This window comes from Apiospora kogelbergensis (assembly GCF_038363985.1).
Source record: "Apiospora kogelbergensis strain CBS 113332 chromosome Unknown utg000007l_segment0_segment0, whole genome shotgun sequence".
NCBI classification, from domain to species: Eukaryota; Fungi; Ascomycota; class Sordariomycetes; order Amphisphaeriales; family Apiosporaceae; genus Apiospora; species Apiospora kogelbergensis.
In genome coordinates, this window is record NW_027117424.1 from 1,498,104 (window position 1) to 1,515,231 (window position 17,128).

The window sequence follows — 17,128 nt, forward strand, 5'->3', positions numbered from 1 at the left end:
GTCTTGGCTAAATTTGGGACATGCTGCGAAAAAAGCACTAAACGACTTTTACTCGAGAAGCCTTCTCACATCGTCGGTTGTGCGAATTTGGGTAGTCTTGGTGAATATGTACAGAGAAGGTAGATTCTCCATGTCTGTCTGCTCTCTTCATTTCTTCTTCGTTTTCTTGGCCCTGATCTAACAAGTACGACTCTCCCGTAACGATCAGGGCGTGATACACGATCAACGAAAGTCGTGAATGATAATTGTACAAATGAACTTCTCCCGTCATCCTCTTATGGTATCTCATCTCGTCAGTCTCGAAATTTCAGTGCTCGTGCCACAAGTCCCTTCAGCCGTCAGGTTGGCAGTCAATCCCAATATCTCGTTGTTCCTTCGCAGAAGGTACCACGCCGAAAATGTGTATGTGTGCTCGTCTCGTACAGAAATCCAAAAACGCCTCAAGTGCTTTTTCAGGGGTTTTTCCTCCGTGAAGTTAGTCTCTCAATTTCCTCGCCGGGATGTGGAAGCAATAACAATGCAAATTCGACGGGGGCGAATTTGGCGATAGGAGTAATAGTACAGGAGTGCAGATAGGAAATTAAAAGTAAAAAGCCCGCCGAAAGGGCTCAGCGAAACGCCAGTACGCCGTGAAGTGGTATTTGTCTCGTTATCTCGCCTCGTTCGATTCCCAAGCCTTAAATGAAAAGAAAGGAAGAGAACATGAATCATTAAAGTCGAGGAGTAAGTTTCGAGGAGATGATTAGACGCTTAAAATGGAAAGTGTGCAGGGGCAAGAGGAAAAGACATGATCTCAACAAACTAGCCGAAAGTGGGTGGCCTAGAAGAAGTGCTTGTTGCTGCGTGGGGTGTTCCTACGAGCTTTGTTAGTGCATGGAAGCGATATTGCCACAGGGTACGGAGACTTACGAAGCAGTGGAGATGTCATCGACATGGTTACAGAGCGCGACGAACAGATCGAAGAAAAGCTGGGTCCCGCCGTTATACATTTCAAGCTGCATCGTTCCACTGCGCTTGAATGTGCTGCGGCTCCGGATAATGAGAGCAAGGTAATGTGCCCTCAGCTTGGAGTCAGTGTCGGGCGTGTTGGCGTAGGCATAGCGAGCCGAAGCCAGGATGGTGCTGCACTGGATTCCAGATTCTATAGATAACACCGTCAGCCTTGAGTGAAAGAGTGAGTGGGGGAGGAAGTGAACTTACGGAGACCCTGCTTCCGCAAGGCGACTCGCTTGAGTTCCTCAAGCCCGTATCTATCAGCAGTGCAGTAGATGACAGTGTCCTTGAGGAGGTCGCCGTCGGTAGCATGATGATAGACGGTCGACTCTGTAGTGCCCCGGCCATCGCTCTCGAGCTGTTCAATCTCCCACGAGTTTCGCTTCTTATTGTGAACCAAGCGAGGATAGTAGTCCCCCTTGTACATGTATTCCAAGATGGACGAGAAGATTTCAGGCTCCTCGTCGGCCAGGTAGATACGCTTGTTGTTCGCCGATTCTGTATCCAAGTACATGTCCGACAGATGGCGCTGGAACCAAGGTGATGCACAGAGAACATCTTCATGAGCGGCGAAGATACGCTGATCTCTTCCGATGACGAGTGTAACAATAGAAGGAGTCAAGGTGCTGTATAAAAAGACGGATCAGATCAGGCAACTACGAAGTGGGATGAAAGCATTGAGAATCCCGAAAGGAGTAGACTTACCTCGTGGGCGACGTGGATGCGTCGTTGTTGGACATGGTTGCCGTTGTCGGGCGGCGTCGTGGTTCATGGCGGCTTTTGGAAACGCCGGCATGGCTCTTGTTGAAGGAAGAGCTCGATTTGCTGACCTTGTGAACTTTCGAAGAGGTTCGGCTGGGAGCCTCGTGGCGTCTGCTGGTGCTGAACATGTTGAGTTTGTGAGAGATGTGTCGGAGTGATGGAGTAGTGGGACGAATTGAATCTCCGGATGGCAGAAGCCTCAATCAGGGACCAGCGACCAGCGACCGCAGGATGGCGGATTGTCGGGGGAGTTGTGGTTTAAATAGTGGCGATTTGGAGCATGCGAACGACTTACACCGAAGGAGTGATGGAATTAATGAGAAAGAGGAGGAAAAAGAGATGTGTGACGACGAGTTCTTGTCTGCCTACCTGAGATACCGAGGGCGCGGATAATTGAAAGGGAAGAATCTAATGGGCTGGACGCGTCTTAAGTATGTATGCGCGCTCTGGCCCATGCTGCCTCTGTGTGAATTCATGAGGCCTCAAGGCAGTCACGCTGTATACTTGGAGGGAACGCGTTCCAGCCCCACACCAATTTACACGAAATGTACCCGATATCACGTGAGTCGGTTTAATGGACAGACGAGGCCCGGCTAAGGCAGCTAAGCCAGCTTAGGCGTCTCGAGGCCCGGTGTTTTAGTGGGCATTGCAGCAGTCGGACGCAACCTAAAGCTGGCTTCCGGGGGGATGTTAGAGCACTGTGAGTCTCAAGGAGGCCTAAGAGCATGGTTCGTCCAGGGGCACGGCCTGGGATCTTGCTGAGGCGAAGGCGTATCTGCAGATCCCGGGCCCCTGCACTACGCCTCCGTCCAGCCATCTCCTTGTTCGCCTCTCCAGGCGGATTCACAAGGTCCTCGCCCAGGTGTTAGGCACACTGCCAAGGCCGGACCAATGCCAGCACCTTTTCAATGCTTACACCCACTGTGCAACCTCCTTTTCCGGGATGCATCTGCTAACAGCTTCTCGAGCATCTCGTTCGTCAACAATTCGATGCTCACCCGGCTGAAATGGGCTGCGGCGGGGTCTCTGGCCCACGCCACTCAATGCCCCCAGTCCCATCATATTCGTTTGGACCGGGGATCGTTGCACACATTCAATGGCAACTTGTCTTGACTTGGCCCTCTGTGACTCACACACCTCGGGGCCCAAGGCTTCTCGAAGCCGGCGAGGAACGAAATCGTTTCAGCATCATGACATGCATACAGATATGGCCCGCATTTGACTGGAGATGCAATCTGTCTACATAGATCCATGGGTCTTCTAGCGCATCCGCTGCCGGCTACCTTTGCATCAAGTGTCGTTTGCATGTCGTCTTGGCCACAGGGCCATCTGTTTGACATCACCGACTGCCGTCTCACGGATGCATGCCGAAGCTTATAGATGGATTGGTGGATGAGGACAACAGCACTGCCAAACGTGGCAAATAACTCGGTAAACACCATATAGCTAAGAAGTAATGAAGCCTCAATTCATTCGTCGTCGTGATGCTTCCAATTTGGCGGAGGACGTGTGAATGGTTGGGTGAGAAGATATCTACAAACCTAAGGTTTGGCGATGTCATGGTTCGCCAGGCGGACTATCAACCCCCAAGGCAGTGGCTTTAGACCCGAGCTTACACTCTGGGGGTGCCAGCCTGGTGTCCACGATAGATGTATGTATACGAGTTCCACTCTGTATCATGGCTGCGAGACGTGGGAGTAACCGGACCTCCCAAGGGGTCAGATATATCATCAGGGTGGTGTTAGATATATAAGAGCAGATCTGCTGATAAGGCCTTGCCTGCGGGAAGTTGATCATGTAACCAATGCGTGAGCACCTCTATTTCCTCCATGTGTCCCTTGCCTAGAAGCAAGGGCCTGTGGTTAACTTATCCTGGCTGTGGCTGGCAACACTTCAGTCGTAGCACCAATCGGGATTGGCCGAAGAGAATGCATAGTCGTGAAATATTAAAGCTACTGGGTTGTCATATGATCTTGGGAGTAGTATGTGTGTATTTGCAATATACGTGTTTTATCTAACTCTATCACACAGCTCTCAGAGCTCCTTGTATCATACATCGCATTGGGTGGGAATTTGATACACATGTTCTTTTTACACAACCTCGCTCTTGATGGCGACCTCGCATCGCCCACAGAGCTGGTCCTCGACCGGTGCGACATACTTCCAGCATCTAGGGCACTTCGCATCCCTAGGAGGGAGCACTGTGACTGTGCCCTTAACACCATCGACCTCGAACTCCTGCTCGTACTTCCAAGCAGCCTCGTCATCAATAGCCTCATTGATCTCGACCGAGGAAACCACAAACATCGCGTCCAGTTCGAGCGCGTACCTGTCGAGCACCGCGTTCAACGCCGCAGCTTCATCAGGCACGGTCAAGATGACGGAGCTCTGCAGTGACTGGCCCAGGACCTTGTCGTTACGGGCCCTTTCGAGACCGGCCTTGACAGCGGCATGGACAGCCATGAGGACAGGGATGTCGTTGCGGACAACGTCGAGGTCCAGATAAAGGCGGTTAGATTTAACTAGGGGTTCGTTGTAGTGTTGTCGCAAGGGATGAAGCGCCGCACTATCAGAATTGTTTGGTTAGTCGAGACATTACTAAACTGCCGGGTTTGGAATAGGAGCTGAACATGTACTTACGCGTCCTTCTTGAGCCAGTCTGGTCGGTGGTCCCAGGCTTCCTCTACTAAGGAAGGCGTCATTGGCGCAAGCATGCGTAAGAATCCATACAGGATGGGTTCAAGCACTCCACCGCCGTCGCCACAGTAAAGACGGTCCTTCAGGGCCTCGAGGTAGAATGCAGAGAAGTCATTGCTGACCCATCGGTTGATGGCATTGAAGCCCTTGTAGAACTCATGGTTCTTGAATGCAATCTCAACCTCTCCCATGGTATCCTGTAACTGGACGATGGCGATATGGTCCGTAACACTTAAAGGTGCCAACCGAGCCCATTCATGCATAGAACCTAGTAGCATCTTAACGATGGACCGATATCTGAGCAAAGCCGTGTGGACAGCAGAGAGCACCGGGACACTGATCACGACATCTCGTGTATAATCACTACTGGCTGCCCATAGTCTGAGAGCGTCCGCGCCCAGAGCATCGCTCCGACGTCCTCCTTTGCCCTTAACTTTCATAGGGGGCAACAATGACCCGTCCATAACCTGATGCGGTTCCATGACGTTTCCTAGTGACTTCGACATCTTCTTGCCTTCCTTATCCAAAGTAAAACCATGCGTGATTAACTGTTTGAAAGGGGCCCCTTTTAAGAAGTCGGAGTTTTCGACGGCACCGGCAGCGATGCGCGTTAGAAGACTTGACTGGAACCAGCCTCGATGCTGGTCAGAGCCCTCCAAGTAGACATCTGCTTGGCCAGGCAGCATGCTCCAGCTACTGCCACTATCGAACCACACGTCCATTGTATCAGTGCCGCGGCGGTACCCCCGGCCATGCAGTTCGGTTGGGACCCAGGCAGGGTCGTCCAACTCGTCCACATACCATGCATTGATGCCACGCTCCTGAATGACATTTATGATATGGCCGACGATTTCATCGCTAACAATAGCGGCACCGTTGCTGTCGTAGAGTGCTGGAATTGGCACACCCCAAGCGCGCTGTCTCGAGATGCACCATTCACTCCTCCCTTTGATGAAGCTGGATAGACGGTTTTTGCCCGAGTCTGGCACGAAACGCACCTTCTCCAAAGCGGCTAGTGCCTCATCTTTAATAGACCCAACGTCCGCAAACCATTGTTCCGTTGCCCTTATAACGACCGGTCGCTTTGTCCGCCAGTCGTACGGATACTTGTGCCGATGACTTTCCGATGCCAGCACATCTTGACCCAACAAGTCGATGACCGCTTGACTGGCGCCCTCAATGACCGACGGGGCAGTCGTCAATTTCGAGGGGTCATCAGGGTATGCTTCCTGCGTGAAGACCCCCTCGTGGTTAATCGGAGCAGTGATTGGCAAGCCGAGCCCGCGACAAACTTCGTAATCATCGAAACCATGGCCAGGAGCCAGGTGGACAAGACCGGTTCCGGAATCCGCTGAAACAAAATCGGCATGTATTATGGGTTGGGGCTTGCCTGACTTTCCTTGCGCTGGATTTGTGTATTTTAAACCATTCAGCTGGCTGCCTTGAATGGCCACTGAGCTTGGGTTGCCCGGTATCTTGGCCAAGAAGGCTTCGACTCGGCTCGAGGCTACGATGTATGCGACACCTTCGTTCTCAACAACGACATACTCAAGGTCGTCGTGCACGGCGATGGCCTGGTTGGCGGGCAGAGTCCATGGAGTGGTGGTCCATATGACTGCATACAGGCGCGTTGTCGGTGAAACCGACTCGGCAAGTGAAGCGAGGGAGGGATGCGTCCTCCAGGACTCGTCGATGGGGAACCGTACCCAAGCAGCGTTTGAAACATGGTCCTCTTTGTATTCCAGTTCGGCCTCGGCGAGCGCGCTCTTGGAGGACGGGGACCAGTAGACTGGCTTGTACCTCCGATAGATCAAGCCCTTCTTGACCATCTTCTGGAACAGTCGCAACTGCCGAATCTCGTAGGCTACGTCCATAGTGGTCCACCGCCGGTTCCAGTCGCCCATAACGCCGTAAGAGCGGAAGCTCTTCATCTGCTTGATGACCGTGTTCGTCGCAAGGTTCCGGGCGACCTTGCGGGTCTCGATTGGCGACAAATGCTTGCCCTCGGACTTCTCGATCGCCTTCATCTCGATGGGGAGTCCATGGCAGTCCCAGCCGGGTACATAGTCGACCTGGCGGCCTTGCTGGATCTGAACACGAAGGATCATGTCCTTCAGGATCTTGTTCAAGGCATGGCCGACGTGGAGGTCACCATTGGCGTACGGAGGCCCATCGTGCAAGATGAATTGATCATCGGAGGGTCGGTTTGACTTCTGCCATTCGTAGTAGTCGTCGGTGGATCGTTTAATATACTGCTCCGTAAACTGTGGTAGAGGTCTCGGTCTAGGCAAGCAAAAGTTCAGTAAGAACACGGACATACAAAGCTATTCACACAGAGTGGCATACGGGAATGTGGACTTTGGCAGCCTCAGGGTTGCCGACCATTTTTTGGACATGACTACCTCGGGCTCATGGCGAGGTCACTCGATATAGGCTCCAATTCTATCAACGTCGTCGGAGCAGCTTCTTCGTTTTTTCAGAGCTTCAAGCAATTGAGTGTTGCGCCGCCCGCAAATCAGATTGTAGCTTCAGCCACTAGCGGAATGATGCCGTGGTGGGGGAGATGCTCTCACCACCTAACCAATCACAGATCCAGACTAACAAGCCAGCTACACATGTGCACATGCAAGGCTACAACTCACCTATCCCGGACATCGTCATCGACAATCTCGAGACATTGTCGTTTACACCACAAATCAACATCTCATCTTGCGGGCCCGTAATGAGAAGTGCCCATAGCTCGTCATGGCGCCAATCCGGCGGTATCTTCGCATCACCAAATACTCGGTCATCGAATGCCGCATCTACCTGGACAACCCGGCACTTGCCCAGACATGGCTGCTCAACCCGCGGAAACCAGTCCTGCCAAGGGTGATTGAGAGCGTGCGCCCGCTCGTTCTGCCGAAGCTCCGCGAGGAGAAAGAACGCAGTCGGAAGAAGAGCACCAAGAAAAAGGGCATCAAGGATGTCGTGGTTGAAGGTAAGCGAGCGAGTGGTACAACAACCACCAACAACAGATCATGCATGCAGTTTTCACTTTCCATAACATAGGTCACTGTCTATCAGAGGTTTGTAGCTCGCGATGTACAGTACGTCTCGGGGTGCTTTTCAGCCCCTCGGCGGCAATGGTTACACGCCCCCATAGGATCCGCAAGTCTATGAACGCATTCCAATTCGGCAATATATGTGTTTTATGTTGGACATGATGCAAGCATACCTCCGTTAAAAAAAGATTAACTAACCATATCCCGGGGTGTGGGGTATCACAGACGACTTCGAAGTGTCCATATTCCTTACCGAGACGACTACGCGCCATTCGCTGGTGACGAAGCACAAACACTTCCATGATACTACGCAGACCAAGTTGACGTCCAACTCGGGACGCCTCGTTGGGGCCACTCATGAAGCGCCTCTCGACGTAGATCTGCATGCAGCGTCCGGGGCCATCACCATCCGGCGCGAAGAGAGCGACAACGACGAGGGCCTGCTGCTGGATGCGATCCCCTTGGCCCCCGCGTCTGTTACGGGTAGCGCGGCAGCTACCAGCAGCCGACCCAAACGGGCGCGGAGAAATACGGCGGAGGCGGAGGCCGAGGACGAGCAGCAGCATGGGGGCGAAAGCGACTTCGAGGTCATCCCCTCGTCGGATGATGAGGACGGGGATGATGCATACGACGAGGGTGGCCTGGCGCGATCGGCTGCAAGTGGCCAGCCCCCTGCCAAGCGACGCAAGGAGGCTGCCGCGGCAGATGAGAATAATACAGCGGCGGACGGGGATGATAAAAAGAAACTGGCGATGGACATCTCGTATGAGGGCTTTTCCATCTACGGGCGAGTGCTTTGTTTGGTCGTTAAGCGCCGCGACCAGAGCAATGCAACGGCAAGCGGTGGGGGCGGAGCGATCAGCAAGGGTAAACAAGGCGGCGGTTCAGCCATGATGGAGAACTTTATCATTTCGACCCAGGTCCCCGCCGGAGCCGAAGCAGAAGCAGGCGGTACATCGTGATCTCTGAAGAGGATTCATGACGATGATGCTGATGATGCATGTCCTGGCTAATGCGGCAACTGCAAGTGTCATGCTATGCGTTGTTGCTCCAAGGCTCTTCTTAATCAATCGAGGGCCGACTGCAACGAGGCCCATGATGATTGATTCCCTGTTCCATACACTCCGTACTCTTCAGCTGATTTGTCAGTGGCTTGAGAGAAGGCCCAACCCATTGGATTCACCAATCAAGCAACGATATAATTATACGTTTTATGGGTCGAATAGAGACGGTGGAGATCGTAGGTCCGGTCACACACACACACACACTTGGAGACACCTGGTCGCACACCTGGAGAGACAATAATTAGAAGCCAAGAAACAAGCAAACAGGCGGCGTGGAGTGGAATTGGACGCCCCGGGGAGAGTGTGGGGAAAGGGTTCATTGCTTCCCGTCCTCGTCACTCCCAACAACAATGTTGTACACATCTGAGCTGCAGTTGGTTTGCAAGTCGTCGTGCATCTGTTTCATCAGCATTGAGCCGAATGCGTGGCCTACCGCCCAGGAGACCGCCCCCTCCCAACTGCCCAATATTAGATTATCATACACCCGTCTGCTTTGATTGATACCCGTTGGCCGGCCTGCATGAGCTGAGCAAGGCTTAGGACTGTACTATTGATATAGGTACAACCACATCATAAGCCATGCACAGCCCCCCTCCATCTTCTTCGTGTCCCCCCCAATTGCCAATGCTGACGGGAATCAGAGGAGTGCGTGCGCATACTTACGTACATCTACATCGTTCGATAGCCTGGCCGTTTGACATGGATCCGGTATGATAATCATCCCCAAGTGTTTGCTTGGAATGTGTGAGTTGTACGTGTCAAATCGCGTTATCATATGATACCCCAGTGTCGATCAGCGCAAAATGAAACAAGAAACTCTACGCTATCTGCGCTCAGCGCCCAGCAAGGTAGGAATTGCATGCTGCCTGCGCTGCCGACCCCTCCGGCTTTGCATCTATCACGGAGAAACAAGTCGTCGGCCGGTTGAGACCCCTGCTGGCCTGGTCACGCGGCACTATAACGACCGGCATTATCTTATTGCCTGTATCATGATTCATCACGCTCATCGTAGGGTGCCATATCGCTGGCTCTTTCCAACGCGAGATAACGATCCATGCTTTGACCGAAAAGAGCTAGGAGTCGTATCAGTTACGTGGACGTTTGTTGTTCACTCGCGGTACCATCCGTCAGGTCGCCGTGGCCAAGTCTTCTTCCCGATGCGTCTGAAATGATCGCCAAATCCCGCGCCATCGATGTCTCGCAGACTAACCAGCTGGTTGGGACTGCATGGCTCGTGAACTACTTGCCGAGCTGCTGGCGAGACGGGAAGTGTTGGACCCCTGGCTACTGCCCTGGCTTCTTCCCTAATCAGCTGCCCATAATCCCGGTAAGCACGCCTTCTCAGATAGACAGAGATTGGGAGCCAGGGAGTACCTACATATTGCCAATATGTAAGCAGAGGGTTGCATGGAGCTAGCCACCAAAACACGGCCTATGCTTGAACTTCCTTCTGATGGAAGTTCGCGTTGATATAGCTAGACTCCGAGCTAGTAGAAGCGAGGATCCTTCCGTCTCTGTAGAACATATTGCGGCCACAAGGTAACGAAGTAGCTACATTTGATCACTGTGTCTTACTGCAATCCGGTGGCTCGGGTGGGAGGGCTGAATGTCAGTTGATTAATTGCTTATTGACTCCTCCAACATTGCCAGAAAACCCGAAACCGAGATGTCCGGCACGACCCCAAAAAAGCACGGAATGCGATAGATATTCCTCGGGAAAGACGCCCACCCAGTGACGGACGTGTTTCCAGCCAGTGGTGCTGAAATCATGCGCGATTGGCTGTTGATAGGTCGTTCTGGCCGCAGGCGTCAGCCGAGGTGAGCAAAAGAGTCCGGAGACAGTCCAGGCACCACGATAGGAAGAATCATGGCCTTCAGCCAAAGATACGAGGATGGTGTCCCATTGGCTGCTATGCGTGAGGCAACATATTGGTTCCTTTTCCTGGGGGATTAGCCCAAGGGGCACGGCACATCTATCTCATGCTGGCTGCATCCGAAACAAATGCTGACCGCCGATTTGTGTGGCGGGAAGAATGCGTGTCAGGCAGTTTACATACACCCGGCTGACTGGGTCAGTCAGGTCTCTGAACGGATTGCCAGATTTGTCCAATCCAGGCGACGGCGTGACAAGGGTGTCTCCCCAAAAGTGCAGCCAGCCCCTGCTCCACGTGGGAGCAGCTGGTATGGAGGTAGCACGGCACAAGCAGATAATGATCTGGTCGAACAGATGTGTGTGTGCCTTGCTTTTGCCGATCTCCGTCACCTTGGAGGACACTGGAGATTGCCATTGGATGAGCTGCGTGGCAGGACTTTTCTCAACCAAGCAACCAGCCTGCTACCGAGCACCGAGCTATCCGCCAGAATACGACGTCTCGTAACATTCGTCATTGTCAAATCCAAGGCATACATACCACCTAGCATAACGGTGCATGCCCGGTTTATTAGCTTCTGACATTTTAATCGTGTCGGGCGTACGGCATGCGCGGGGGATCAGTATCGCTGGTTTTGTTGTCACCTTCATGACGAGCCTCCTTTCATGCACCACAGTCGAACCACCATCAGACCTGGTATGACGGCGCGAGGCCGATTACAAATTGCATTCGTTGTACCAAGAACGAAACACCAAGGATTGGCTGCCGTCAGCTGACAGGAAGCCGGGGTAAATGCGCTACTTTATACGAGTACAACATATATAGATGACTCAGATTTAGCATGTAGCAACGAGCGAATCAGAAACAAGTTGCCGGTCGAATCCAGCAAGAAAGTGCCTGCATTTGGCTGGCAGCTGACCATGAACCAACAGGCCGGATATAAAGGCATAGTAACCTTGGCCGGAAAGGACACCAGACTGCAGATTGCCTCAAGCCTTGTTACAGGCCTATGGAGACCTACTTATCAGCCTGTGACGCCAGTCAAACGAGCAGGGCCGTAACGTAACGAGAGTATGTAAACCCGATTACCTACGGCATGCCGCGATTGACATCTCAGGTGAAGTAGATGGCCCCGCAGAGGAGCCGAGATTCCCGGATTATCAGATATGTAGCCATAGGCCATAGGTGGCTGTGTACATATTTGCAAGCAGCGGTGACGATATTGATTGACTCCTGGCACTCTCGGAGAACTCCAGGTCAACTAAGGTTTGGAGTGGGTAACAACATCAGATGAAGATTGAGGCTCCGAAAGCCAGGAACGGGTTACTTTGCTCCATACCAGACGAAGTGATGACCAAGTTTGAAATCTGCCAGGTTTCCAGTTCCACATTGGGGGAGACCACCCACTCGCAGAAGGAGGTGTCAAAGCTCAACTACCGAAAGGAGCTGGTCTGGTGGTTGGTTGGGGAGACTGGCTGGGGTGGTTGCTGAGGGAGAGCAGGTAGGCGGTATCGTCCGATTTGTACTGTACATGCATGCATGTGGCATGCCCTCACACAGTAGGGCTGCTGGACATTCGGGGACAGGCAGGAGGACATCAGATGACTGCTCGCATTCGGCGATGCGGCGCGCAGGGTTTTCAGGGCAACACCTCAACAGGGTTTGAACTGGCCAGCCGCCAGCCAGCAAGGAGAAGGAGAGAAGGTTCGCTTCGTTTCGGCGATCCAATCAAACCAGGGGCAGTGCATTCCTGACGCAAACGGCACGCAAAGAAGTTTCTCCTCCTGTATCGCATTGAGCAGTCTCTTTCTACTATTGCCCGAGCAAGAGCAATATTGATATTTTGGAACTCCTCCGGACTCCAGAACTCATAGGGGCAGCGAGCGACAGGCACAGGCCCAGGAGACGTTGAGATGAAACAATGGGGGTCTTTCGCTTGTGCCGAGAGATGGACATCGTTCCCTAGTCGAGACTCAGGAACCATTCAAACTTCAAAGCCGTTGCAGGAGCTTTAGCGAAATGGGTCCGTGTCTGGAAACCTTCTGGAAGCTTTCCTCCCCTTCCTTTTTTTTTTTTTTTGCAAGATCTTCTCCACAGAGACCGTGCTTCATCTCAGGAAAAGTGGCGCATGTACTGCATTTGGCTGGAAGGCTGGGCCTGGGTGGCAAATGGCCCGAACCACGCTGCCACTCAGCTCGTTAAGCACTGCTAGTGGCTAGAGTCTGCTGCTAAACCACAAATGATCTGCCTGCCAGCCCAGCTCGGCGCATTGCTGTTTGAGCTCGCCGACCCCACCGCAATTTACCGCAACCGCTGCAATTAGTAGTGCTTTGCACGCTTGAGCAGGATTGACACATGGCTTGGACATGGCTTGCTTGTATCATGACAACGGCCGTTCCCTGTCCTTCTGCCCTCTTTTTCCTTCCATTCGTAATTTTCCTCCCTTCTGTTGAGTAGCGTGCGGGCTTCTGCGGCGTGACCGGCGCCATCGGCCACTGAGTGCTAACAACTCCAGTCCCACTTGGTCCAATGGCAGTTCCTAAACTCGGGATATGAGATTCAGGGTCCAGCTCGTACAGGAAGCGACCCTTTCCACGGAGTCCAACTCCTGAGTATAGCGTCACCGATCGTCCATGGACATAATTCAGAAGTGGGGTAGCCACAACTGCCGGCGCTGTGTGTACCACCACGGTGGTCAGTTCGAGCCTGTTGTTTGTGACACTGTGGCTGCCTTGCTGCTCCGCGTACGAACCTCTCAAGTGATCAGGCTTGGGTGTGACATTGATATTGCCGTGTCTTGCCGTCAGCTCCATGTATAGCAGACTGCGGCAGTAGGCTTCGTTCTAATGTGCCTCACATAGTCTTCGGGTGTATCAGGTATTATTAGCCAGAGCCTTATGCTGTTTCTTTCTATATACGTGTTGTCTCGGTGCTATCTTAATGGCTGCCAAAAGGCGGGCAACGGCTGCATGTCTGCATCGACCGTCTCTTGCGGTATCACCGCTAGTGCGCGTAACGGTTTGACTAAGCTCAGTGCCAGCTATACACATAGTCGCCTGGCATTGAGAACAGGCTCTGGAAGGCAGGCGGCGACTATCGAAATCCTGTAGCCACCATGGCTATTTCTAGAGCAGCGAGACAGCGCCGAAATCATGCAGTCAGCCGCAATCAAAGGTATACCGGCATCCGAGTCAATCAATTTATTCCGAGGAGGTCCGTGTCAAAGCGAAGATCAAGTCGTAATCTTGAGAGTTCATATGTACCAAGTAAGCACAAAGGGGAAGGTTGCGTCTGACTGAGAGGCTTAGACAGCCCGTATTCCCTTTACATATCAGCATAGCGTTTCATTAAACCGTACATACTTACGACCAAACCTACGTGCTTACATGCGACATGGGATAGGTACAATAGGTACAGACAGGGCCAGTAAGAAGGCGCTTGAAACCCCGAGCAGGTACTCCTCACACATAGCAAATTTCCTTTCTATCTCGCTCCTGCGATTACTGCTACGCTGGTCAAGGGTATGGGAATTCGCCTCAGCCCTGTGGGGGATATTATCGTAATGCTCGATTCGATCCAAGAAGAGCACATTCAATCCCACCCTGGCTGCGGAAGGGCTGGATCAGCTGATACGTATGGTTCTCATTTCTTCTTCCGTTGCCCGGCTTCCAAAGTGGCGGCCGGGATCGCGGCCATGTGAAAGCTGGACCGTAAGCAGCCCGTCACGGCGTGGCCAATGAGCAACGGCAAGTGGCCTTTCGTATCCTATCTACATACATTGGGTATGGGAGGAGTTGAAGAGGGACATGCTAATACCCCAAACAGCGCATTGTGACTCACATGCACGTCACTTATGGATGTGCTGTCTTCTGGGGGCGTTTTTTTGGCGCTCATGCTCGAGCCTGGAGAATGCAGAGTGGTATTATCCGATTATCGCATTACATATTACTTACACCAGTTTTGCCCAGGAAGAGGGCATTTTTGACAGTTGGGTCGGTGTATCGGTGCGCGACAGACATGTATCAGCTTGGAGTGGGCCTGCGTTACCCGAGCTACTGCTTCCTCCTCCCTGCGACTAGGACGGCTGAAAACAACACTCCATCTCAGAACTGTTAATTGCCTTCCTCCATCAGCTGGGTTTGTTAGGCTTAGCCACCACGGCGACGTAAGTGTTCATACAAGCAATGGCTTCTGCACTCGGCAGACCCGGTAACATCGAGATGATGTTGGATATTTTCCATTGCAAGTCCCAGGCACCTGGTCCGCGAAGCCGGACACGAAGAAGAAAAAAAAGCACTCATGCTATTAACTGACTACATGTAATGACATCCAGCCCCTCCCCCAGCCGCCAGCTAGCCAGGACTAGCAGTCAGATCGCCGACATAGAGCCAGTTGCTTCTTCCCCTCTCGACCTGTCGACAAGGCCCAAAGCGGAAACTGGCAGTCAAAAAGCAAGACATGGCGCCCAGATTGTTGAACGTGATCTTCAAAAGTAGGAATGCTATTGCCAGTGCAGACAGGGGTCACAACCTTGTAACAAGAAGCCATTTCCAGGGCACACAGGCGGCCACATAGACCAGCTGACCGATGTATGTACATACGTCCATGCAACTCTAATGAGATTTCGTGTCGCGTCGTGTCCTACAACAGGGCAAGCAGACGACCAGAATGCTGTCTTATCGGGTCATATCAATCCAAGTTGTCATACGAGAGGCGCTTTGTGAAGCCCAGCAGTCTTTGGCCCGTGTTTCACCCAAGTCCGGACCAGCCGTTGTTGGCCTGAACGTCTTTCCATCCAGAGCCGCTCACTACATGATGATAGTCGTGCTATGGATCTGGTCTTATGCAGCGCAGCGAGCGAATCACTGGCTTGCCTTGGAAACTGGCCCGCTCGTTCCCCAGGGCATGCTGTAATGCTGCCCTACATACGTCTGACGTGACGAGAAGAAAGCAAAAAAACCACTTCGGGCGCATTATCTGGGGCAGAGAGTGGAAAGTGAGTGGACATCCCTTTGTTCTATGAGTCTTCTACGGAGTGGGGATGCTCATTTCAAGACTGTTCTCACCTCATCACTGCCGCTCTTGCCAGCTCTGCCTGGAACCAGGCTACAGAATAGCACCAACATGGGCTTCCCGGTCGCAAATTCTGGCCTCTTTTTTTTCTCCTCCGGCTCCTCTGTGCTTCGACCGCCATTTTGCAAATCCCGTGAAAGGATTTCATCGGTCAAGAAGCAGTCTAGTCCCTGCGCTTAGAGCAAATTGACTTCCAGGAACCAACATGGGACTCTCGGGGGGCCGTAAGGGCCGTTACTCAGGACTTTGCTTAGGGCCGGACCAGAAGACCGACCTCGCGACCTCGCGACCTCACCTCAGAGCAGAGAGGCCCTCAGGTGTCAGGTGTCAAGGTAACATCATGTAACATGGAAAGTGCCTCTCTATGCGGGCGTAGGTACTGTACATTGTCGCTGTGTCGGACAGGGGCTCTGCACATGGTCCCAGGGGCTTATGCTTGTTTCATTTTCCTTCTGACCTTTGCAGGTACAGTACGGAGGTACGGGCTGCAGAGGTGTGGCACACACACACACAGCTGCGTCACTGTTAGTATGTGTACACTACCGACCCCTGTCAGGGCCAGGGAGATTATTTTTGTCAGTCAAACCAGTGAGAGCTGAGTGATTGCAGGGGTGTCCTTTGCACCAGAGACGGCCTGCGTGTTCATACCATCACGGTGGAGATGGCTCCGTGCTTTGCTTTGTAAACCGGCTTGTACCTAATGCCAAAAGTCTGGCGGTGTACCCAAGTACCCGTTGGAGCCTTGATGCGAGCTAGCGACAACCTTGGAAGTATCGCCCATAAAGTATATTTCATTAAATCTGGACAAACAGACGACTATCACCGCGGGCTACCTACATACATAAGGCATCCTCTCCCCTCTAACCATCAGACAGCTTTGTTTCCAATTCATAGGATCATCAGACCATCATCAGTTGCAAACAAGAGCCTACTATCTACTCTTTATATAACAACATCACCTCGACATCTACCAACAGTTGTCTAGCCTCCAGCTTACACCCACTTCTATACCATACCTACCTACCTACCACTCAACAGCCTTCCGTTGCTACTACAGCCCGGAAGACAATAACATCTCGCTATACTATACCAAAGACACTTGGTATAATCTTCTACAACTATCAAAATGGCTTGCTCCACCTTCGAAATGCCTGCCCAGCGCCCCTCGCAGCTGCCTCCTTCTCCCGGCCCGCCGCCAAACCGACCTCTGCCTCCTCTGCCCACCAGAGGCTAGATATAAGGCCTAGTCTTCGATGAGCTTTATACACACCAACACACTATTATCAGAACGAAACACGAGGACACCGATATTCTTACTGCCATCATTCACTTACTGATCGGTTGACTGGAACCAATCGATCTTCTGGTTCTTCTGCTTCGAGCCGCCGCCCTCTAGGACGCATATTCCCTAGAGGCCCACAGGGCTCTCGCCGTTTGGGCGGAGGAGGACTTACACAACCTCAACTCTCACCACACAACAACTACGACAGTGGATTGGTGATTACATGCGCGCACCTGGCGCCCATTGGCAACCCGCACCGCAACTATAGTCGCATGCGGGCTGTCTGGCGTCCCGCATCACCAATCGCACTTGAAACGGCCCTCAAAGTCTCCTGCCGTTCCC

The 17,128-nt window shown here is 52.6% G+C and overlaps 3 protein-coding genes across 3 annotated transcripts; 1 reads left to right on the top strand and 2 right to left on the bottom strand.

The window, feature by feature from the left end:
• Positions 1-820: 820 nt before the first annotated feature.
• On the bottom strand, positions 821-1,883 carry PG998_010827 (uncharacterized protein; the record flags this gene model as incomplete). The annotated part of the gene is made up of 4 exons (XM_066877643.1): positions 821-854; positions 910-1,141; positions 1,201-1,619; positions 1,699-1,883. 4 exons carry the CDS (start codon positions 1,881-1,883, stop codon positions 821-823), a joined length of 870 nt encoding a protein of 289 aa, XP_066726697.1.
• Positions 1,884-3,846: 1,963 nt separating this feature from the next.
• PG998_010828 (uncharacterized protein) lies at positions 3,847-6,848 on the bottom strand (the record flags this gene model as incomplete). Its single annotated transcript, XM_066877644.1, has 3 exons — positions 3,847-4,321; positions 4,396-6,735; positions 6,799-6,848. The coding sequence occupies 3 exons, from the start codon at positions 6,846-6,848 to the stop codon at positions 3,847-3,849; spliced, it is 2,865 nt and encodes a 954-aa protein (XP_066726698.1).
• A 349-nt stretch (positions 6,849-7,197) lies between these two features.
• PG998_010829 (uncharacterized protein) lies at positions 7,198-8,458 on the top strand (the record flags this gene model as incomplete). The annotated part of the gene is made up of 2 exons (XM_066877645.1): positions 7,198-7,432; positions 7,722-8,458. 2 exons carry the CDS (start codon positions 7,198-7,200, stop codon positions 8,456-8,458), a joined length of 972 nt encoding a protein of 323 aa, XP_066726699.1.
• Between the last annotated feature and the right edge of the window lie 8,670 nt (positions 8,459-17,128).